Here is a 23,915-nt window from a genome sequence, read left to right as displayed (position 1 = left end):
CTCCTGGGAACACAGCTGTGGACTATTGTGCCTATTAGTGACTATGAGATTTAAGTGGTGTGTTTGTGGGACTCTGTGTCGGATTATAGTTTGGTTCTATGCCATCATTACGCTGCTGTTCCGCCTGGGGTTCCTGTATGTTTTAGTTCCTGCCCCTTACTAAATATGTGTCCCTTAGATCTGGTGCAAGATGAATATGGTCAAAGTTTTTCCAAAATGGCATGTACAAATTTCACACAATTTCCAACTCTGAATTTGAACCAATTTGGTAGAATGGCCCATAGGCTATATATAATTCATGAAAAATGTTGCTTTAAAAATAATAAAAGAGTAAGGTTTTAAAAGTAGGTCGGGAGTGTCTTATTGTAAGTATCAGCAGGTTTTATTTTGAACTGTTTAAAAATAATATTTAAAAACGAAATGTATGAAAAAAACCGTGCTTGGGAACACGTGGTGTACTTATACAGAGGATCGCAGCATATATAAAATACAAATAAATTCAATTTCAAGTTCACACACACACACACGCACACACACACACACACACACACACACACACACACACACACACACACACACACACACACACACACACCTTGTGTTTGATTGCCCCCCCTCCCTCCATCAAACACAAGTGTTTGTTCAAACCATGTGAACGTGGCCATCTAGTAGGCTACTGGGTCTGATGACTAAATGTCATCAAATGGTGGTCCCCGTGGACCTATTTTATTCTCCCTCTACCTGCTTCCCCTAGGAGAGATTATCCGTAACCATAACATTAATTTTCATTTCTACGCCGTTTGACACACACAATCTCCCCATTGATCCAAACAATAAAGACAACTTAGCCACCCTCCATAAGTGCCTTGTGGACATCAAAAGCTGGATGTTAACAAACTTCCTCCAGCTTAATGACAAGAAATCTGAGGCGCTAGTATTTGGCCACCCTCTCGCCAGAGCCCAAATAGAAAATAACCTTGGCCCCTTAATCATAAATCTCAGGCCCACTGTCAACTTCGAACACCATATTAGGAAAGTCACTCAATCATCATTTTACCATTTAAGAAACATCGCCAAAATCAAATCCTGTCTATCCACCTCTGACTCTGACCTCTGACAGCCACCTTCTACCCCCCCCCCCCACCACTCCCTCTGCAGCTAGGTATATTTTTCCTCCCCCCGCTGCCCCCGCACAGCTCATCCCTTCGATTGCTTGCGTAGGAAGAGAGCTTTTTTGTGCCTGGCCCAAGTCCCCGCCACCCCCACCCAGAAACGTGCCTGCACAGCCGAATATTATCATCTTACTTGAAATGTGATGTGATGTCTTCTTACCCCCCCCCCCTCTATGTTTTCTTTTTCTTGTTCTATGATGCAAGAAAGATGTATTTGGCGCTGCACTGCGGCGACATGGACATAAGGGCTACGCTTGCATGCGGGCCCTTTGTCTAAGACAAATCTCTTCCTCCGGAGACAAATAATAAAGAACCTTGAACCTTGACAAAAGTCATTCATGCATTTATATTCTCACGCTTAGATTACTGTAACTCTCTGTATACCTGCCTCACTAAAAAATCTATTCATCGTCTCCAACTAGTACAGAATGCTGCTTCTCGCCTGTTAACTGGCCCTAGGAAATTTGACCATATCACCCCCGTTCTAGCGTCTGCTGGGCCCCGTGCTCTGGTTAACCGGCTCCTGAACTGTTCTGGGGCGCTGTTCTGACCAACCCTTGGCAGGTTTCCCATTTCCCAACCCTTATCCCACCCTCCCCCCACGAGGATCTCCGGTCCCTGGCCCCCTGGTTGACTTTGGCCCCCCCTGTCTCCTTCTTCGGTCCCTTTGGAGAGGGGGTGCTGTCACGTCCTGTCCCAGGACGTCCCATGCCTGGTCTGCCACCCTTATGTTCTCTCCTACCTGCCCTGTTGTGTTCCCCTCCCCCACCCTACCTGAGAGACAGTTTCCTCCTGGGAACACAGCTGTGGACTATTGTGCCTATTAGTGACTATGGGATTTAAGTGGTGTGTTTGTGGGACTCTGTGTCGGATTATAGTTTGGTTCTATGCCATCATTACGCTGCTGTTCCGCCCGGGGTTCCTGTATGTTTTAGTTCCTGCCCTGTGTGGCGTATCCTGTGTACTATTTTCCTAAGTTAAGTAAAGTGTTTTATCCAGTCATTCTTGTGTCCGCTCTCCTGCTTGGTTCCACACACACATTCCGGGTCGGCAGCGTGACACTTGTGTTTACTAAATATGTGTCCCTTAGATCTGGTGCAAGATGAATATGGTCAAAGTTTTTCCAAAATGGCATGTACAAATTTCACACAATTTCCAACTCTGAATTTGAACCAATTTGGTAGAATGGCCCATAGGCTATATATAAGTCATGAAAAATGTTGCTTTAAAAATAATAAAAGAGTAAGGTTTTAAAAGTAGGTCGGGAGTGTCTTATTGTAAGTATCAGCAGGTTTTATTTTGAACGGTTTAAAAATAATATTTAAAAACTAAATGTATGAAAAAAAACGTGCTTGGGAACACGTGGTGTACTTATACAGAGGATCGCAGCATATATAAAATACAAATAAATTCACTTTCAAGTTCACACACACACACACACACACACACACACACACACACACACACACACACACCTTGTGTTTGATTGCCCCCCATCCCTCCATCAAACACAAGTGTTTGTTCAAACCATGTGAACGTGGCCATCTAGTACTGGGTCTGATGACTAAATGTCATCAAATGGTGGTCCCCGTGGACCTATTTTATTCTCCCTCTACCTGCTTCCCCTAGGAGAGATTATCCGTAACCATAACATTAATTTTCATTTCTACGCCGTTTGACACACACAATCTCCCCATTGATCCAAACAATAAAGACAACTTAGCCACCCTCCATAAGTGCCTTGCGGACATCAAAAGCTGGATGTTAACAAACTTCCTCCAGCTTAATGACTCAAAATCTGAGGTGCTAGTGTTTGGCCACCCTCTCGCCAGAGCCCAAATAGACAATGACCTTGGCCCCTTAATCATAAATCTCAAGCCCACTGTCAAGAATGTAGGTGTCACTTTTGATCCTGACCTCAACTTCGAACACCACATTAAGAAAGTCACTCAATCATCATTTTACCATTTAAGAAACATCGCCAAAATCAAATCCTGTCTATCCACCTCTGACTTGACAAAAGTGATTCATGCATTTATATTCTCACGCTTAGATTACTGTAACTCTCTGCATACCTGCCTCACAAAAAAAATCTATTCACCGTCTCCAACTAGTACAGAATGCTGCTTCTCGCCTGTTAACTGGCTCCAGGAAATTTGACCATATCACCCCCGTTCTAGCGTCCCTGCACTTGCTCCCAATCTCCTTCAGAATCAATTTCAAACTTCCTTCTCACCATATACAAGGTCAGGTCCGGTCTCGCTACACCCTACATCGCATCCCAACTGTCCCTAGAGTGAAGACAGTCCAGTCCAGTCCAGAGTGATCCAGAGCCAGACTATTTGTTGGAGCAGTAACAGCACTAGTTTACAACTTCACGCCTCATAAACATCTGAACCACATGACTACAAAAACATCAACACCCCAAAGCGTAACTAAAGCTGTCAAATTGAGTGTAGTCTGAAGTCATCCTGAAATGCAGTAGAATTATGAAGTAGCATACAGTGGAAATTCAACTTCCTCCCTAACCTAACTCTAGGACGCCATGGGGGATTGTTTTATTTTAGTCAGTATGTGAGTACTATAGCAACTTACTCACTATTAACACGTTCCAAATGATGTATCTGACGAGAAGTATACTAATGACCTGACCAATAAAGAAATCTGGCACCCCACCACCCTGACAATTATGTGACAAGACTTAATTGAAGTAATTGTAATGCCTTTGCCAAAATGAAGAAACCCAGCACCCCACCATGCATACCAGCCTGTCACTTACAAGAAGCACTACCCAATAGGAATGGAAGGACCTTGAAAGGAAACTCCTAGGCTACTTTTACTTTCTGCATAGTCTGCAATTAACACCCAATATAAGCATGCTGCGATGGTTGACAATGGAGCCCTTTGCAGAGGAGTCTGGAGTTCCACTTGGCGGTGAGTGAGCCTTGCATCCGTCCATCATTTAGTCATATCAATGTTTTAGTGATGTTAGCTGTTCATAGTCTCACATGTTTTAGTGATGCTGTTCATACATCTATTAGACATGTGAACTATTCATTTTTAACATGACTCTGTACATGGTGCCAAATAGCTACAGACATGATCCAAGGTTACACACACAAACGCACGTCGCACACGCACGCATGCACGCATAATTAGTGGACAGAATCATGTATGTTACATTGTACACCTATTTAAATTATTGATTGTGTGTTTGTATTTATAGTGATATTGTTTGCTTTTGTTTTTTTATTTCTATTTAGAAATATCATATATCAATATCATCAATATCATAGCATTTCAATTATGCTATGATAATTTAAATATTGGTAATACGTTGCATTGCATGTGTTTTTACATTTCCAAGAGATTTCTAATTATTTAGTACTTTTACGTCTACTAGGACTAGAGATATTTTTGAAATATTGAAATGTTCCTCTTTTCAGATGAGGAACTAAAGAGAAGTGTTGACAAGAATGAACATCAGGATTCATTATAATCCAATTTAATTCATGGTTAAAATTTTTATTTAGTATGGCTTAGTGGTCCAGGCACCTTGGCTGGTAATCCTGTCTGGCAGTGTACCGGGGGTTCGACTCCCGATCCCGACGACCTTTACTGCATGTCTTCCCCCCATCTCTCTCCCTATTTCCTGTCAGCCTACTGTCTGTCCCTCCATATAAAGTATAAAATAAAGGAGAAAGCCACAATATATATATATATTAATTCATGATGTCCTAAAAAAATGTTTTTCCCTCCCTCACACTTAGGGGTTGCACACGAGGTTCCATTTCTACTGGTAGAAGGGAAAAGTGAGTCTTCATAATATTTCTATTAAACCTACAATAAACTATAACAACCATAATAGTCCAACATGCTGTAGTCCTATAGAAATTATTATCTGCTCTGATCTCAAGTCAGAAAAAGTCATCAACACCATCTATTTGTCTGTCGACAGAAAGCCGCCACCATGAGTACGGACGCAGAGATGGAGCAGTACGGCAAGGCCGCCATATATCTCCGTAAACCAGAGAAGGAGAGAATGGAGTCTCAGTCGGCGCCCTTTGATGCCAAAACGGCAGCATATGTGGTTGACAAGGGAGAGCTGTACCTCAAGTGTAAGATTATCAGTAAGGACGGTGGCAAAGTCACCGTGCAGTTGCTTACTGAAAAGGCGGAGGTGAGCTGGTATTCTAAAATCAAACAGTGGCACAGTACTACTGTAATCATAACGCATTCTGGAGTGTTTTTTATTTTATTGTATGTATTTATTTTTATTAGGAAAGAACTGTGAATGAGGCAGATGTCACCCCTATGAACCCTCCCAAGTATGACAAGATTGAGGACATGGCCATGATGACCCACCTCAGTGAAGCCGCCGTCCTGTATAACCTCAAAGAGCGTTATGCAGCATGGATGATCTATGTAAGCTGGTTTACGCGCTGAGAAAATAATTGCAGTATTGCACATGGAGTGACCTGGAGACTTTACTGAACAAGCACCTATCACAATTTATTTTTTAACACTGTTTTAACCAAATAAAATCACTTATTGCTCATTGCCACAAGTTTGCAACTCGTTAGTGAATAATCCCAGCTCTAGTGATCCGTTGTCCCAGATACAAGTATGTGGCGTACTCAGTGCTATGTTGCATGATGTTAATGTTCTCTCTCTTCTCCCCTTCAGACCTACTCCGGCTTGTTCTGTGCAACTGTGAACCCCTACAAGTGGCTCCCAGTGTACGACCAGGAGGTTGTAAATGCCTACAGGGGCAAGAAGCGTATTGAGGCTCCACCCCACATCTACTCTGTCTCTGACAACGCCTATCAGTTCATGCTGATGGGTACGTACAGTACTAGACAGGACTATGTAAAATAAATATTAAACTATAGTGGTTTTAAGCTGTACTGTATATCCATGACTAAAAGTGTGCTTTACAATTTACAGATAAAGAGAACCAGTCTGTCCTGATCACGTAAGTTTGCATCATCTCTAGGCATTAAAACAAGGCCCTTGTATGCTTGTACACATATTCACTAATTGCATTTGTCTTCTAACCAGTGGAGAATCCGGTGCTGGAAAGACTGTGAACACCAAGCGTGTCATCCAGTACTTTGCAACAGCTAGTTCCGGTGGAGAAAAATCGGCAGCAGATAGCGGTAAAATAAAGGTATTGCCTATTATTATATATTCTGAACTTTAACAAATACATGTTTTGAACATAAAAGCATTTATATTATGCTATATATTTTTTCACTATAGCAATTCAGTTTAAAACAATTCTGATCAAACTGGGCGATGTCTAAAACATTCTAGGGGTCACTGGAGGATCAGATTATTGCAGCCAATCCCTTGCTGGAGTCCTATGGTAATGCCAAGACTGTGAGGAATGACAACTCCTCTCGCTTTGTAAGTGTAAAAATAATGACCTCTCATGAGAAAACCTGCAATATTACACAATGTAGAGCGATGCAACTAATTGTGCTACTGTATATCAAACAGGGTAAATTCATCAGAATCCATTTCGGCACATCGGGTAAACTGGCCAGTGCTGATATTGAGACATGTAAGTATGAAGTTCACAGATCAAAAATCATATATGCCTTAATTTGAGTATTATTATTATTATTATTGAGTTATGTACAACCCCTACAGATCTGCTGGAGAAGTCCAGAGTGACATATCAGCTTGCTGCAGAGAGGGGTTACCACATCTTTTTCCAGATGATGACCAACCACATACCTGGGATTGTTGGTAAGTGTTTATTTACTGACGAATCAACGATGCAGTTTAAAACTGTGCAAAACACAGCCGCCCGCCTGGCGCCTGCTCACCACCACCCGCTCCAGAGATCACATCACACAAGTCCTTCACGACCTCCACTGGCTGCCTGTCACTTCAAATTTCTGCTCACCACCTACAAGGCACTGTACATGCTGCCTTGCCCCCCCCCCCCCCCCCCACCCCACCCCACACACACACACACACACACACACACACACACACACACACACACACACACACACACCCCTCAGCCCTCCTTGAGCCTCGTGTCCCGTCCCGTACCCTCGGGGTGAGTGATGCCAACGTCTTGGAGGTCCCCAAGAAGATCAGGCTCCAATCCTGGGGCAACAAGACCTTCTCTGTGGCTGCGTGCATGCCCTTGCACTCTGGAATGCACTCCCCAAATGCATCAGAGATGCCCCCTCCCTCCCTCGAAAAAACACATGTTCACCCTTTTTAAAATCCCTTTTCAGAAATGTGCCTGATCAGCTCCAACCCCTACGACTTCCCACTGATCAGCATGGGTGTGATCGTTGTGGCCAGCATTGACGACAAGACGGAGCTTGAGGCTACTGACGTGAGTGGACATTATTTTAAAAACACTTTCTAATACTTACTGTGGACTGCAGTCAGTTGCTCTGCAAAATGTATTATCTAAATAAGTGCTTCTCAAAGCTTTTAGGCTGTGACCCCGCCCCCAAAATAACTGAACTTGGAATTGTAAGAGTTGATTCAGTTTCAAAGATAGGCCTACATATTGTGAAAATATCCGATCTGCATGTATTCACATGTTTTTCCTATTTCTTAGGTAATATTTGTCAATTTGGCCAATGCTTGACAATTATTATAGTATAGTATTTGTTGATTACTTTTGATGCAGTAATGCTCTCATTTGTTTTTTTTTGTATTAAAAAAGGTATTAAAGTCCTTAAATTGCCACTTTAGAAATGTGCAGATAAATACCCTGCATACACTGTATGTTGCTTTGTTTACAGTTGTACACCGTTTTAAAGGATGTTTGTTTGTGATTAAATAATCTCAATCTTTTGAACACATCTTCTCATCAGGAAGCTATCGACATCCTGGGCTTCAACGGTGAGGAGAAACAGCTGATCTACAAGATGACCGGTGCAGTGATGCACCACGGAGTCATGAAGTTCAAACAGAAGCAGCGTGAGGAACAGGCCGAACCAGAAGGCACAGAGGGTGAGCTGGTCTTTATTTATATTTGTATTAGTATTAGTAGTAGTACTAGTAGAAGTAGTAGCTTTTGGTCATTGTTATACAATATAGAATATAAATATAGTATATACAAGACGGAATTCATTTCCCAGTGGATTCCTCGCGACTCTATTTGAAATCGCGACTCTGTTATATTTCTATTATTATTATGATTTTATAAATTATACTGTTTAGACCAGTGGTTCCCAAACTGTGGTGCGTGAGCGCCTTCTAGGGGGTGCGCGCCATGAAAACACTAATGGTAGGGGGCATGGTGGCACAGTTGGTAGTGCTGTCACCTCACAGCTAGAAGGTCCTGGGTTAGATTCCAGCTCGGGACGCTGTGGGTGCTGGTAGCGTTTTTCCTCCTCCACGTCATCAGTGCCCACACCCGACGCTGGGTTGGGGAAACAGCCTTTCTGGGCCTAGGGTAGGTACCCTCACAAAAAACATGCAGTAATTCTGGTCTCTAAACTGCCTCCCCCTGGCCAGCCGGGGCACCTGATGGAGAGGACAGGAACTGGTTTGAATAACGTGTTCCTTCCATGTCCAACAAGGGAAACTCAACCCTGCCAAGTGTAATGGAGAAACTTGAACACTCAGGCATGAAGGAAGCATGATTTCAAGTCCCCCATATATGGGGACTAGGTTGGCGGAAGGTGTGTAGAGCCCAGGATGACATTAGAATCTAATGTAATCCTGGGCTCTACACACCCTTGATTAGATCATTGACACAGGGGTGAAAAATGGGTTACATAATTGTGGGACAATTTTTTTAAAAGAAAAGTCTAATGGTGGTGCTATGGTTTTATTTTAAATATATTAACATGTTATTCCAATGATAAGTATACAGAATATAGCCTATCCTGCATATAGATGCCATATTCAGGTTAATACACATGTGCATACATGTGGATAAATAGGAAATATATGTCTCTATATACTGCAGCTTATGCTTATGCAATTTATATTTCCATGTGGGGGGGTGCGTCAGCAAGGTCGGGAGGTAACAGGGGGTGCATGGCCAAAGATGTTTTGGAACCGCTGGTTTAGACCGATGATTATTTGGTTAATGCATTTGATGATTTCGTGCTGATTTCTGGATTAATGTCTAAAATGTAAATTTCAAATTGCATGAACATTTCAGAGGCTGACAAGATTGCCTACCTGTTGGGCATAAACTCAGCAGAGATGCTTAAGGCATATTGTTACCCCAGGGTGAAAGTGGGAAACGAGTATGTCACGAAAGGACAAACTGTGCCACAGGTGAGTTGCATGATTTCCATGTTCTGATTTCATACGCACATTAACACACCATGCCATTACAATATATGTTTGAGTTGTGTCCGCACTGTCTTAAATCATCTTCAGACTCCACTATTAGTCCATATCACTTGCCGTAGCACTTACCCTAGCCTTGACAACCTTTACAAGCCGGTTTATACAAATGGTAAAATGCAATTTAGATAGTGTGTTATGTAGAACGATATAAGGTTAATTTGACCTGGCACCCTAGTGTGTGTATAGTTTCAATGTACAGATTATAGATTTTTTTGAGATTATACTACTTAGAGTTGATTCTTGGTTTACCTATGCTCCTCGATTACAATTTCTATGCATTTTGTACTACCTCATGTTTTCCTTATTATTTACTTTAAATCAAATATTAAGATAATCTAATAAATGTCTAAATTGTAAATTGCATAATTCTCATTCTAATAACGTTCATATTTCCTTAGGTAATGAACTCAGTCGGTGCCTTGGCCAAGTCCCTCTATGAGAAGGAGTTCTTCTGGATGGTCATCAGGATCAACGAGATGCTGGACACCAAGCAGCAGAGGGTCTTCTACATTGGTGTGCTGGACATCGCTGGTTTTGAGATCTTTGACGTAAGCATGGACTTGTTTTAATTGGGAGAATTTAGGCCTAATTATTTTTGTGTCATTTTCACAATTACACAACACTTTATTACAAGAGATTGGACTAATAATGATATTTCCACTCACAGTTCAACACCCTGGAGCAGCTGTGCATCAACTTCACCAATGAGAAACTGCAACAGTTTTTCAACCACACCATGTTTGTTCTGGAACAAGAAGAGTACTTGAAAGAGGGTATTCCCTGGGATCTCGTTGACTTCGGCATGGACTTGGCTATCTGCATTGAGCTGATTGAGAAGGTATACAATTATTATTACATTTGTATGTATTATCATGGACTTGGCTGTCTGCATTGAGCTGATTGAGAAGGTACAATTATTCTGTGCTTTGGTTTAATTGCACCAGCTCAGTAGCCTTTTGGTTTGAGTGTCCGCCCTGAGATTGGGAGGCTGGGGGTTCGATCCCCGGCTGGGTCATACCAAAGACTCTAAAAATGGGACCCGGCCAGTGCCTCCCTGTTGGCACTCAGCATCAAGGGTTTGGATTGTGGTCCCTGTGACATACTAGTGTCATGTCCAGGGGGTGTGCGTGTACTTCAAAACTGCCTCATGCTACAGAGAGATAGGCTCCTGCCCTATGTACCTCATTGCTCGGCAAGGCTTACATACTTACTTAGTTTAATGGACATGATGTTAATATTGTTTTTTGTCTCCTTTACACAGCCCTTGGGCATCTTCTCCATCCTTGAAGAGCAGTGCATGTTCCCGAAGGCTACAGACAAATCCTTCGCCGAGGCGCTGGTTTTAGCGCATCTGGGAAAGAACAAGGCCTTTGAGAAGCCCAAGCCTGGCAAAGGCAAGGGCGAGGCTCACTTCTCCCTGGTCCACTATGCTGGAACGGTGGACTACAGCATCACAGGCTGGCTGGACAAGAACAAAGATCCTCTTAACGACTCTGTCATTCAGCTGTTCCAGAAGTCTTCAGTTAAACTGCTGGCTATGTTCTATCCCCCACCTGAGCCTGAAGGTATGTTTATTAATATAATGTAATGTGTTCCAGGATACTGGGAACTGTTTGAATGCTATTATGGTTGTTTACTTTAAAGGCCAGCCAGTAGGAACACAGAGGGGCGGGGCTTAAGCAATTACAGCCTGTCCCTAATTGGTGCGCCTATCAAGTTTGGGGAAGCATGCAGGGAACTGGAGCTATGGCTGTTTAAACCTCAGCCAATAGGAACATAGAAGGGGCTGAGCAATGGTGTGCCTGTGGCACCCAGCGGCCAGCTATTCTGATGGCAGACCTCTGGTCAGTGTTGGTGACAAGTTGGGTGCGGTTCAGAGCAACGGTGTGCCTGTTACGTTTGTGACATCCAACACACCCACCAGCCCACCCTCTAGGCAATTTGAATTAAAGCAATAAGCCACAAGAGGTCTCAGGTTACCGGGTATTTTATAATGGCTGAGAGGTGTAGTGAGACCCGACGCGTAGCGGAAGGTCTCTGACCCTGTCAACCATTATAAATTACACAGTAAGCTGGGACCTCGCGTGGTTTATAGATTTTCTAAAATGGTTACACACACAGTAATATTAACCTCACACCCTATTACATTCACAAAAGTAGCTACGCTTTGCGCCCACCAGAGCGAGCCACACTTCCTTGTTTTTACTCCAGTCTCTGTGATGGGGGAATAGGAGGCGCTTGATGTCTTTACGAGGCCGCCCGGAGCCACACATTCACAGTCATATGAGTGCGGGCGGTGCTTAGACGCTCACACGGCCAGGGTGTGTAAGGCAATCAAGTGCTCCCCTTCCCCAGTTCAGCTGCAGAGCTGCGGGATCAGCTGGGAATTATATAAAGTGATTGAAGGTGTGGATTATCGGGGGTGCATACTTAGTTTAGGGTTAAGGTTAGGTTTAGGTGTGCTGCCCCGTGGGAGGTTAGGTTTAGGGTGAGGGTTTGGTTGTAGTTGTAGGACTAATGACTGGTCTAAACCAAAAACTGTCTAAATGAATGATGGGGACTAGGTTGGTGGAGGGTGTGTAGAGCCCAGGATCACATTAGATGATTGACACAGGGGTGAAAAATGGGTTACAAAATCGTGTGATAAAATATATATATAAACTAAGTACTGCACCCGATTATCGTGAGACTTACAACGGAACCCAGCCAATCAGATTCAAGTATTGGGACTATAGAAATAGAGTTTTAATATAGGATAATAATACGTGTTCTATCCCCCAACCTGAGCCTGGGGGTATTGTTATATGAATACTATGAACACTAGGGAGGAATTTGCATTCTGTATATGACTAATGATGATAACTCACGATTCTAACAAATATAAACAGATAATACAAAGAAGGGAGGCAAGAAGAAGGGTGGTTCCATGCAGACTGTGTCTAGTGCATTCAGGGTAAGATTTTGTATTCATTATTATCAAAATTATATTCCTTTAAGAGTGAAGCATTATTATTACTATCAACATTATATCCATGTAAGAAATAAACAAAATTAACAATTAAACAATTTCTGTTGTGGCTGAAGTTTAAAATAGGGCTTAAATGGTTAATGTATGTTTTAAATCTGCAAAGAAACTCATATCTAAAGAGTTGAAATAATAGCAGGGGAGGGAAAAGTACAATTTTGTATGACTTTTTACTAATAATAAAAATAATTGGCTGTTTTATGTCTCAATAGGCAAACTTGGGGATGCTGATGACCAACCTGAGGAGCACTCATCCTCACTTTGTGCGTTGCCTGATTCCCAATGAGTCCAAGTGTCCAGGTAAACACTGAAAATAAAAATGATAAACTACCATTTAATGCTACTTTGGCCAGAGTTTGTTCTTCTAATAATGAAGCAACATCTGTACAGGCCTGATGGAGAACTTCCTGGTCATCCACCAGCTGAGGTGTAACGGTGTGCTGGAGGGCATCAGGATCTGTAGAAAGGGCTTCCCCAGCAGAATCCCATACGCTGACTTCAAGCAGAGGTATTCATTAGTTTCCCCCAGCAGCTTTTATTTCCAAACCTAGTCATTGCAAAATTACCAACTTTTAGAAAAGTATAGAATGCCAGCGCAAAATGACCATGAACTTTTATAAAAACAGGTACAAAGTACTGAACGCCAGCGCGTGCCCCGACGGCGCCTTCATGGACAACAAGAAAGCTTCAGAGAAGCTGCTTGGGTCCATTGACGTTCCTGTTGATGAGTACAGGTTTGGACACACCAAGGTGAGCACACTGTGAACCCGGTTTAACATTATCCCGAGTGGACTAAAGATTTATTTTTATTTAGTGACCGTGTTTTGTAACATTGTGTTCAGGTGTTCTTCAAAGCTGGTCTGCTGGGTACCCTGGAGGAGATGCGAGATGAGAAGCTGTTCACTCTGGTCACAATGACTCAGGCTCTTGCACGAGCTTACCTCATGAGAAAGGAGTTTGTCAAGATGACGGCAACAAGGTAAGAACCTTGCAAGGAAAAAAATAAGAAACCTCGAGCAGAACCAGGCTCTTGGGTGGGCGGCCATCTGCATTTACCTTGCCACGACACAGGGCAACAAAGACAATACCAACGGCAAATAACGACAACAATAGTAACACTCTCGAGACGCCAACTTGCGCCTTGCATACAATTAGGCCATGTCCGAGTCCTAGACCACTCTGCTGTCTGTCTGGGTACGACTGCTGCTCTGAGTCATAGAGCTCTTTGTTATTCTAAATAATTTAGACCCGTTATTGACCTTAAACCAACCTTGAAACATACCTTAGTTTTGTCACCAAGAATGGCTGTTGGAGGACACTGACATACATACCCCAACATACATAATGTACATACCCAACCGATCGCAGTACTTGCGCAAGTAACTATGACACAATAATAGTAAGTTACTATAGCCAGAGTAATACGTGGAAACTCTCGATCATGATCCACTGAAACTGTTTTCCACAGAGATGCCGTTTTCACCATCCAGTTCAACCTCCGCTCGTTCGTCGCTGTGAAACACTGGCCATGGATGAAGGTCTACTACAAGATCAAGCCTCTTCTGCAGAGCGCTGAGACTGAGAAGGAGCTTGCAGCGATGAAGGAGAACTACGAAAAGATGACGCTAGACCTGGCTAGTGCTCTGGCCTCGAAGAAGAACCTGGAAGAGAAGTTGGTTGGTCTAACGCAGGAGAAGAATACCCTTGCCATTGCAGCATCATCAGTAAGTAGCTACACTTGTACAGGAAATGTTGCTAATAATATTTCATATTGTTTATAATCTGACCTTGTATATTTTATCTAACCATGGCAGAGAATGCCTGGTGGGTCCAACGGCTGTTGGCATCATTGTATGTATAGCTACATGGCTAGCAGCACAAAGGCCTGACCCAATGTCTGGTTCTTCTGTGGGGAGGGTGAATCTGCTGCATATGCCACTGCTGGAGGTTGATAGCCTCCATCTTCTTCCTTGTCCTCACCTCTGTACCGTCCAGGCTCTTACAATGATAGAGCCTGCCTTTTTCACAAGCTTGTTCAGCTATGTTAGTGTCCCTTGTGGAGGAAGGAGTCCCCCATGGAAGCAGCTGCAAAACTAATCTTTGATTAAAATGTGTATTCACTGTTTGTAGAATGGGTACAAACAAGACTTGTTTACATCAGGGTCCTCCATTTCAATTCATCAAATATACACTAGGAAATATACAAAAATATACAAAAGGAAATAATCATATATAGGCCTACAGTTAAAGAATGTAAAAGAAAACCTGGGAAAACGGGTCTAGGGATTCACATTTCTTAATGGCCGTTAGTAGGGCGTTCCACATTCAAGTGGCATAGGAGCGAAATCTCACCCAGAACAAATGCTGACACGTTTCCTCACTTATCTCTTTCATTGACAACCAGGGAGACGAGGCTCTGAATGATGCTGAGGAGAGATGTGAGGGTCTCATTAAAAGTAAGATCCAGTTGGAGGCGAAGCTCAAAGAGACGACCGAGAGACTGGAGGACGAGGAGGAGATCAACGCAGAGCTTACTGCCAAGAAAAGGAAGCTGGAGGACGAATGCTCTGAGCTCAAGAAGGACATTGACGACCTGGAGCTCACCTTGGCCAAAGTGGAGAAGGAGAAACACGCCACTGAAAACAAGGTTCATGATCATACACTGTAGCCGTCTTACCAAGTTATTGGACAATAATGATCCAGTCACGATTATACACTCTTCTAGCGTAGCGGTCTTATCAAGTTCTAAAACGATAATGATCCATTCATTCTGCTTATTTAGGTGAAGAACCTGACTGAGGAGATGGCCTCTCAAGATGAAGGTCTTGCTAAGCTGACCAAGGAGAAGAAGGCGCTCCAAGAGGCCCATCAGCAGACCCTGGATGACCTGCAGGCAGAGGAAGACAAAGTCAACACTCTGACCAAGGCCAAGACCAAGCTGGAACAGCAAGTTGACGACGTGAGTTTAGCAAGTCAATTGGATGTTTTGAAACTTGAATACGGTATGGTTATTTTCCTACTGAATAATATGAAAACTATATTGTGCAGTTGGAGGGTTCTCTGGAGCAAGAGAAGAAGCTTCGCATGGACCTCGAGAGAACCAAGAGAAAGCTGGAGGGTGATCTGAAACTGGCCCAGGAAGCCATCATGGATCTGGAGAATGACAAGCAGCAGTCTGATGAGAAGATAAAGAAGTAATGTGGACCACAATAATAATAACAACAACAATAATAATATGAAATGCCATGGAGAAAAATGACCACTAACATATGATGTACTGTATGTATACCACAGGAAGGACTTTGAAGTATCCCAGCTTCTGAGTAAGATTGAGGATGAGCAATCTATGGGAGCCCAGCTGCAGAAGAAGATCAAAGAACTCCAGGTATTTCTTTTTTCCCATCTTATTTAAAATCATTGATTTTAAGGAAAGTAAGTGAAAAATTAAGATTTTAATATTTCCCTTCATTTGAAAGGCTCGTATTGAAGAACTGGAGGAGGAGATCGAGGCAGAGCGTGCCGCTCGGGCCAAGGTTGAGAAGCAGAGAGCTGATCTCTCCAGGGAACTTGAAGAGATCAGTGAGAGGCTGGAGGAGGCTGGAGGCGCCACCGCCGCTCAGATCGAGATGAACAAGAAGCGTGAGGCTGAGTTCCAGAAGCTGCGTCGTGACTTGGAAGAGTCCACCCTGCAGCACGAGGCCACTGCCTCTGCTCTCCGTAAGAAGCAGGCGGACAGCGTCGCAGAGTTGGGCGAGCAGATCGACAACCTCCAGCGTGTCAAGCAGAAACTGGAGAAGGAGAAGAGTGAATACAAGATGGAAATCGATGACCTGTCCAGCAACATGGAAGCTGTTGCTAAGGCAAAGGTAGAATAGAGTGCTTGTGTGTAATTCTTGACAAAATACGTTCAATGAACCAATCAGGGGGAGGGAAACGAAGGAATACATTGTAGGTTACTTCAGTGATTGAATGTGTCCAATGATAATCAACAGGGAAATCTTGAGAAGATGTGCCGCACCCTTGAGGACCAACTCAGTGAAATCAAGTCCAAGAGTGATGAGAATGTTCGCCAGATCAATGATATTGGAGCTCAGAGAGCAAGACTGTTGACGGAAAATGGTAAATGTTCATCGTCTACTAGGCTACATGGTCTGTCGATGGCACTGGCATCAGCGGCGATCCCAGGAATTGTATGTATTGATCAAAGATAATTTACTTTTTAAACTTATACTCAAATGTCTAACTAGGTGAGTTTGCTCGTCAACTTGAGGAGAAAGAAGCTCTCGTCTCTCAGCTCACCAGAGGCAAGCAGGCCTTCACCCAGCAGATCGAGGAGTTGAAGAGACTCGTTGAAGAGGAGGTTAAGGTATATGGAACAACCTTTTTCTTTTTTTACGAACAGACCTAATTCCATCTTTTTGTAATTTCATCCAGCTGACATTATTTTGCCGTATTTCTTTTGCCAGGCAAAGAACGCCCTTGCCCACGCTGTGCAGTCAGCTCGCCATGACTGTGACCTCCTGAGGGAGCAGTTTGAAGAGGAGCAAGAGGCCAAGGCGGAGCTGCAGCGTGGAATGTCCAAGGCCAACGCTGAGGTGTGTCAGTGGAGGAGCAAGTATGAGACTGATGCTGTCCAACGCACTGAGGAGCTGGAGGAGGCTAAGTAAGTCATCAGTGTTTTTTTCTTCACTATAAAGACTTTTGCACACCTAGAGTAGGCTTAGGAACAGGTGCGTAGGCAAGTGCACAGCAATAATAAAATAGAAAACAATACGCCTGCACACTGTTGATCTGCTCGGTACAAGAATATAAAGTTATTAAGTAGGCAACGTTCCGGTCACTACTGACCTTTTTCAGGCTCAGCACAGCATTTTGACAAACAACCAATCATTTGCTAAGCAGAGTCTGTGATTGCAAAAGAGGTGACATAATTTAACTAGACATAAGGACCCCAGAAAACGCATAGATCATTGAGATTAAATTCTAAAAACAGTATACAAAATATAATAATAATAATATATATATATATATACACACACACACACACACACACACACACACACACACTTATACAACATTGTACACCGCTCTGGCGCTCACTATACAAAATATTGCTCACAATGCTATGATTTGTTTCAACACTGATCAACAGGAAGAAGCTCGCCCAGCGTCTTCAGGAGGCTGAGGAGCAAATCGAGGCTGTGAATTCCAAGTGTGCCTCTCTGGAGAAGACCAAGCAGAGACTCCAGGGTGAAGTGGAAGACCTCATGATTGACGTGGAGAGGGCCAACGGTTTAGCCGCCAACCTCGACAAGAAACAGAGGAACTTCGATAAGGTACTTTGACATGGGTGCATGTGTTTGGTCCGACGTACTAACAGTCCTACAGTCATGAGACACTCTACTCAAAACCCAAACCTAACTTCACAGTAAGCCACGGGTTAGTTGTAACTGCATGGCAGCACATGTTGGGAGCAGCGGTGTTGTCAGACTAATGCCACTCGGACTGTGAATTGCTACGTGAATTGCTTTGACACGAATTCATTTAATTGTTTCCTCCTGAAAGTGGAGGTAAATGACACATTTCATCACGGCTGCTGTGCAGGTCTTGGCAGAATGGAAGCAGAAACATGAAGAGGGCAATGCGGAGTTGGAAGGAGCTCAAAAAGAGGCTCGTTCTCTCGGCACCGAGTTGTTTAAGATGAAGAACTCCTACGAGGAGTCCCTGGACCAACTGGAGACCATGAAGCGTGAGAACAAGAACCTGCAACGTAAGTTCTCTACATCAGTATTTAAATAACAGTTAAAGAATAACTAATATAAAGATCAATATGGATCAGGCTACAACTTTATTCAAACACAAATACAAAATAGTCGCTGAAAGTTCATTCATCATTTTGCAGAGGAGATCTCAGACCTCACCGAACAGATCGGTGAGACTGGAAAGAGCATCCATGAGCTGGAGAAGGGCAAGAAGCAGGTGGAGACAGAGAAGTCAGAGATCCAGACAGCCCTGGAGGAAGCCGAGGTAACACTTTTAGGTCCTAGATGAACAACGCAATTGTTAGATTCCTTTCAATACGTTTTATATTCAAACAGCGTAGCAGTATATAATCGATGTTACATTAAAGGTCCTACAACCTTTTGATCCTGTATTTCATTTCAGGGTACTCTGGAGCACGAGGAGTCTAAGATTCTTCGTGTCCAGCTGGAGCTCAACCAGATCAAGGGTGAGGTTGACAGGAAGCTGGCAGAGAAGGACGAAGAGATGGAGCAGATCAAGAGAAACAGCCAGAGGGTGACCGACTCCATGCAGGGCACTCTGGACGCTGAGGTCAGGAGCAGAAACGATGCCCTGAGGGTCAAGAAGAAGATGGAGGGAGACCTGAATGAGATGGAGGTTCAGCTGAGCCACGCCAACCGCCAGGCTGCTGAGGCCCAGAAGCAGCTGAGGAACGTCCAGGGACAGCTTAAGGTGCAAAACATATTAGTTAGACACATATTCAATCAACGGAACTGCTCTGAACATCTGAATCAAGGGGCTAGCTCTGTTCGCTGCCTGGAAATGAAGCCACTTCCGGTTTCTCGTTGAAGCTGCTGTTCCTATTTATGGCCCAGCAGATGTCTTCTACTGTTTGCAAGACATTAAAATCTCAATGAGGCTGTGGGTGAACTTTACACTTGATTACCTTAGTAAACCTTTTCAAAAACATCAATTCAATCCCTAGTTTAAAGTCTTTTTTAAATCATCATGATATGCTTTTAGTAAATTATGGTCACGTTAATTTTAAAATCTACTGGTTCTACCGAGTGAAGACCCGGCCTCGCTGCGGTTGCAGCCAATATAGTATTCATTTCTGGACCGGATATAGAAATATGGCGGATTTGAAATCACAGCAGAATGGGCTTGACACGGTCTATGATCCGAACAACATGACGTTTCTCTTAACATGTCCACCTCATATGCGATCTCTTTTTTTAGGATGCCCAACTGCACCTTGACGATGCTCTCAGAGGCCAGGAAGATGTGAAGGAACAAGGCGCCATGGTGGAGCGTAGGAACGGCCTCATGGTCGCTGAGATCGAGGAGCTGAGAGTGGCTCTGGAACAGACGGAGAGAGGCCGCAAAGTGGCTGAACAGGAACTGGTGGACGCCAGTGAGCGCGCTGGACTGTTGCACTCCCAGGTAAGTAAATTGGATAAGAAAGAAAAACTGTCAACATTATTTAACATACTTGCATACTTGTATTGCTAATCCGAATGTATATCTTTTAGAACACAAGCCTTTTGAACACCAAGAAGAAGATTGAAACTGACCTGGTCCAGGTTCAAGGTGAAGTGGACGACAGTGTTCAAGAAGCAAGGAATGCTGAGGAGAAAGCAAAGAAGGCCATCACTGATGTAAGTTCCATTCCAGAGGTCCATTATACCTGGACAATTAGACATCCTTATGGCATTCTGCTTCAGGCAGATGGTTCAGAATGTTACAGTGCAGACTGAACTGGTACAACAATATATTCAGTTAATCAAGCTATTTAATAGCAACAACAATTACTACTAAATATAATGAGTACTAAGATATTGTGATTGTATTACCTGGTTTGATTCCTTCTGGTCTCATGACACATGACACATGTATCTGTTTATTACCTTTCATGATTTTAAAGAGCCATTGTCGTGTGTTGAATGACGCAAGAGACCAAGAAATTGTTTTACATGCGGGACAATAAAGTATATTTGATCTCACAACAACGATGACTTTCCAGGCGGCCATGATGGCCGAGGAGCTGAAGAAGGAGCAGGACACCAGCTCTCACCTGGAGAGGATGAAGAAGAACCTGGAGGTGTCCGTCAAGGACCTGCAGCACCGCCTCGACGAGGCCGAGAACCTGGCCATGAAGGGAGGCAAAAAGCAGCTCCAGAAACTGGAGGGCAGGGTAAAGTGTAGTTTACTTCAACCCATTAAGACCTGGAACGCATCTGTGTCACCTTGGCTTTTAAACACTTAACTTAACTTTAGCTATAGAAAAATAGCAAATATACAAGCATGTCCTTAAGCGTGTAGATCTGCTATTTGTGATTTTTTCTTTTGTAAAAACGTGTGAAAATCTTTGAATTATGTATTTCACAGAAAACATTTTTAACTCTCATCTTTGCTTCTGGGGGGGGGGGGGGGGGGGTAACCTGACTTTGCCAGCTGGGGGCGGTATTGGGTAACCATGTTCCCCAACACCACATCCATCTGGAATCTCGCAGGGAGTTGAGCTAACGCCGAACCGCTCCGTACCGAACCAATCAGCGTGAGCTAAGGGCGGGATATGTAGGGAACCGGATGTGAAGCTATACAGACACGTCAATATGATTGGTTGTGTTTGCACGCCCACACGGTGATAGACAGACGGTCCCATCCAATCATCTTCTACCATGTATCTTGAAAAAAAGGAACAGCCCCGTCATCGAATTTGCTTCCGCGATCCCAGATCCCAATAAGCTGTAAAACAAACATGTGTAGCAAGCTTCTTGGATCTGGCAGAGTCAGGTTAGGGGGGGGGTCCCTGCAACAATAATATTTTCAGATGGGGGTCGGCGGGCCAAATACAAGAACATTTCTGGGGGTCCTTCACATGAAATAGTTTTTTCAGAAAATGATTTAGAAGACGTGTAGAATCTGCTCTCAGATCTCAATGGGTCAACACGGCTTATATGTCAATGAAATAAAACACAATCTCTTCATAATGTATGTTTCCATTGTGAAGGTGCGTGAACTGGAGGCAGAGGTTGAAGGTGCACAGAAAGGCAGTGGAGACGCTATTAAAGGTGTGCGCAAGTACGAGAGGAGAGTGAAGGAGCTGTCATACCAGGTAGGCTATATCACTTAAATAACCATCATCATGCCACTGACTAAATGAATAGATGGATATGTAGCTAATGTTATAAATTCACTCTCACTTCAGACTGAAGAGGACAAGAAGAATATGGCCAGGCTTCAGGATCTGGTAGACAAGCTGCAGCTGAAGGTGAAGGGCTACAAGAGACAGGCAGAGGAAGCGGTAAGTCAAATAGTCATTGTTAGTTAGTGGTGTGTGTCGTCATAGTTTAACTAAAAGGAATAATAGGAATCAGTTATGATGCAATGTCATATGACCAACAGCAGAGCATTCTTCATGTCCATCTTGCTGCTTTCCACAAGCGGCACATGGAATCTCTAGCTTGCCATGCTTCTGCTGTATGGGGCGCACACAGCCCACATGGGCGTTGGGAAGACCTGTGACTGGATGGATGCTGAAATGGAAAGCATGCTGCTACACAATGCACACATGCTGCAAACACATGCAGTCAAAGTGCGTGTAATGGCAAAACATTTCCAAAATAGACCACGGAAAGCATTAAAAACAAATCCCTGTAAGCGGACATGTTTGGCTCGGGGTCACAGGATGCTGAACAAGAACACAGCCATGATCGTGTCATTCCAATGAGAACCTGTCAAGGCAAATTCATGACCGTCCCGACGCACTCATGAACGTGCTGCATGGGCCACTGTATTAGCCACAAACACATTATCCTGAAAGTGTCTATAATTGCAACATGCTCTTTTTAAATAGTGCAGCTTTGACCCATGTCTATAATATTGCAGGAGGAAGCAGCCAACTCTCACCTGACCAAGTGTAGGAAGGTTCAAAATGAGCTGGAAGAGGCTGAGGAGCGCGCCGACATCGCTGAATCGCAGGTCAACAAGATGAGATCTAAAAGTCGCGACTCCAAGGTAATGTTCAATAACTGAAGGTTCATTATCCTTTAACTAAGATTTAACTAAAGATTGATTGTTGAATATCTAACATTATTTTCCTATTGTTACAGGGAAAAGATGCTGCTGAATAAGTTCTCCAGTTCAAGTCCTAAAATATGACCCATTGTATTCAACAAATGGGGCAAAAACTGTATTTTGTTGTCAATACTATGTTGTTTCTTATTTAAGGTACAATAAGTCCTAAAATATGACCCATTGTATTCAATAAATGGGGCAAAAACTGTATTTTGTTGTCAATACTTTCTATCTTGAGTTTTGAAACCATGGTCCACTATACCATTTTATTCACTCATTGCAAAGATAAGTAGCCTATCTAGTCACATTCCCAATCCTATCCCGACAGTGGCCTTGTGGTTAGAGTGTCTTCCCTCAAGCTGTGAGGTCGGGGTTCGATCCCCTGGCGGGGTCACACCAAAGACTGTAAAAATGTGACCCAAAGCCTCAAATGCAGAGAACATATTTGGTAGGACTTTTTTTTTTAGCCTGTGACCCAAAAGAGAAATTGTAATTATCTCCCCGGGACCTAAACTAGTGAAAATATCAGATCTACAAGCTCACAACGCTTCGCTTCGCACCGTGAACATGTAGATCGGCTATTTCACTACTGCTTAAACATTTATTTATGGAATGGAATTTTGTTCTCCATAAAATCACAAGTTTTAGAAATAGTGCTTTCATATTTGAGAAATGTATAATGGGGCTCAATGGCAGCTATTGGCACGTCAAAAAATCACTTTCCCCTAGAAACTCCATTCACACTTTTTATAATTCAACTTACTTATGCTGGAAGTTGGAACGTTTTACTTTGAAATGTTTTGTAGTTTCTGAGTTATTTAACTTAAACGCCCAATGCATTCTCAATGGCAATAGCACAAACTTTGGCATGATACTAGTCCTACATACTTGGAGCTGGTATATCCTCCCTCCCTCTTTACTAATTTGATCAACTTTAAACAAAAAAAGGCTCAACGTGTATATCTGTATCTGTATCTGTAATTCCAATCCGCTCCCTTACTGACTCACTGACTCAGGTGCAAGTCAGGTGAAGTCTGTCAGGGCTTGAGGGCTGTCCCTTTTGAATTGGTAAGTCAGTGAGGGCTCAGCCCCGCCCCGCCCCTTTATGCACCCTTTCCATGACAAATAACTGACACTGACATGACATATTTAAAGGTAGAGTCAGTGATTTCACTTAATTCAAATATCACTTATTTTTTTGTTTTGTTGTGATAATCCTCTCTACTATAGAGTGTGCTGACCATATAAGGAGTTCCTCCCTGTCCCCAGTTAACCCCTGGGGGTCAAAAAACCTTAGGTTTCGTTTTTGTTCTCTATCCTGATTGGATGAAAGCTTGTGTCCCAAGGCAAAAAGGAAACCTAAGGGTTTTTGACAGAAATCACTGACACCCCCTTTAATATACTGTCCAAAAAAATAACAATACCATTGAAGGTGCACCATTTAATGTGACACTTTGTAAGTTTAGATCTAGATATCCACTATTTTTGCAAAATATTTGAAAATGTATGAGCATTTTTCAATTCAACATTCCTATGATCACCTCTATTGT

The 23,915-nt window shown here is 43.2% G+C and overlaps 1 protein-coding gene across 1 annotated transcript; it reads left to right on the top strand.

The window, feature by feature from the left end:
• Positions 1 to 5,131: 5,131 nt before the first annotated feature.
• On the top strand, positions 5,132 to 22,421 carry LOC308320627 (myosin heavy chain, fast skeletal muscle-like; the record flags this gene model as incomplete). Its single annotated transcript, XM_080771175.1, has 39 exons — positions 5,132 to 5,352; positions 5,454 to 5,597; positions 5,859 to 6,015; positions 6,120 to 6,147; positions 6,234 to 6,342; positions 6,489 to 6,581; positions 6,675 to 6,738; positions 6,828 to 6,926; positions 7,430 to 7,533; positions 8,024 to 8,162; positions 9,325 to 9,443; positions 9,917 to 10,066; positions 10,186 to 10,356; positions 10,780 to 11,083; positions 12,407 to 12,471; positions 12,756 to 12,843; positions 12,934 to 13,051; positions 13,170 to 13,293; positions 13,386 to 13,522; positions 14,012 to 14,267; positions 14,948 to 15,190; positions 15,326 to 15,502; positions 15,592 to 15,737; positions 15,838 to 15,928; positions 16,020 to 16,409; positions 16,536 to 16,662; positions 16,791 to 16,909; positions 17,010 to 17,206; positions 17,696 to 17,879; positions 18,148 to 18,313; positions 18,446 to 18,570; positions 18,709 to 19,017; positions 19,525 to 19,728; positions 19,818 to 19,943; positions 20,309 to 20,479; positions 21,299 to 21,403; positions 21,497 to 21,592; positions 22,177 to 22,305; positions 22,401 to 22,421. Exons 1-39 carry the CDS (start codon positions 5,143 to 5,145, stop codon positions 22,419 to 22,421), a joined length of 5,805 nt encoding a protein of 1,934 aa, XP_080627301.1. The 5' UTR covers positions 5,132 to 5,142.
• Between the last annotated feature and the right edge of the window lie 1,494 nt (positions 22,422 to 23,915).

This window comes from Protomyctophum bolini (assembly GCF_963924005.1).
Source record: "Protomyctophum bolini genome assembly, chromosome: 8".
NCBI classification, from domain to species: Eukaryota; Metazoa; Chordata; class Actinopteri; order Myctophiformes; family Myctophidae; genus Protomyctophum; species Protomyctophum bolini.
The sequence above is the reverse complement of the archived record's forward strand: the minus strand, read 5'-3'. Positions and strand labels throughout refer to the sequence as shown.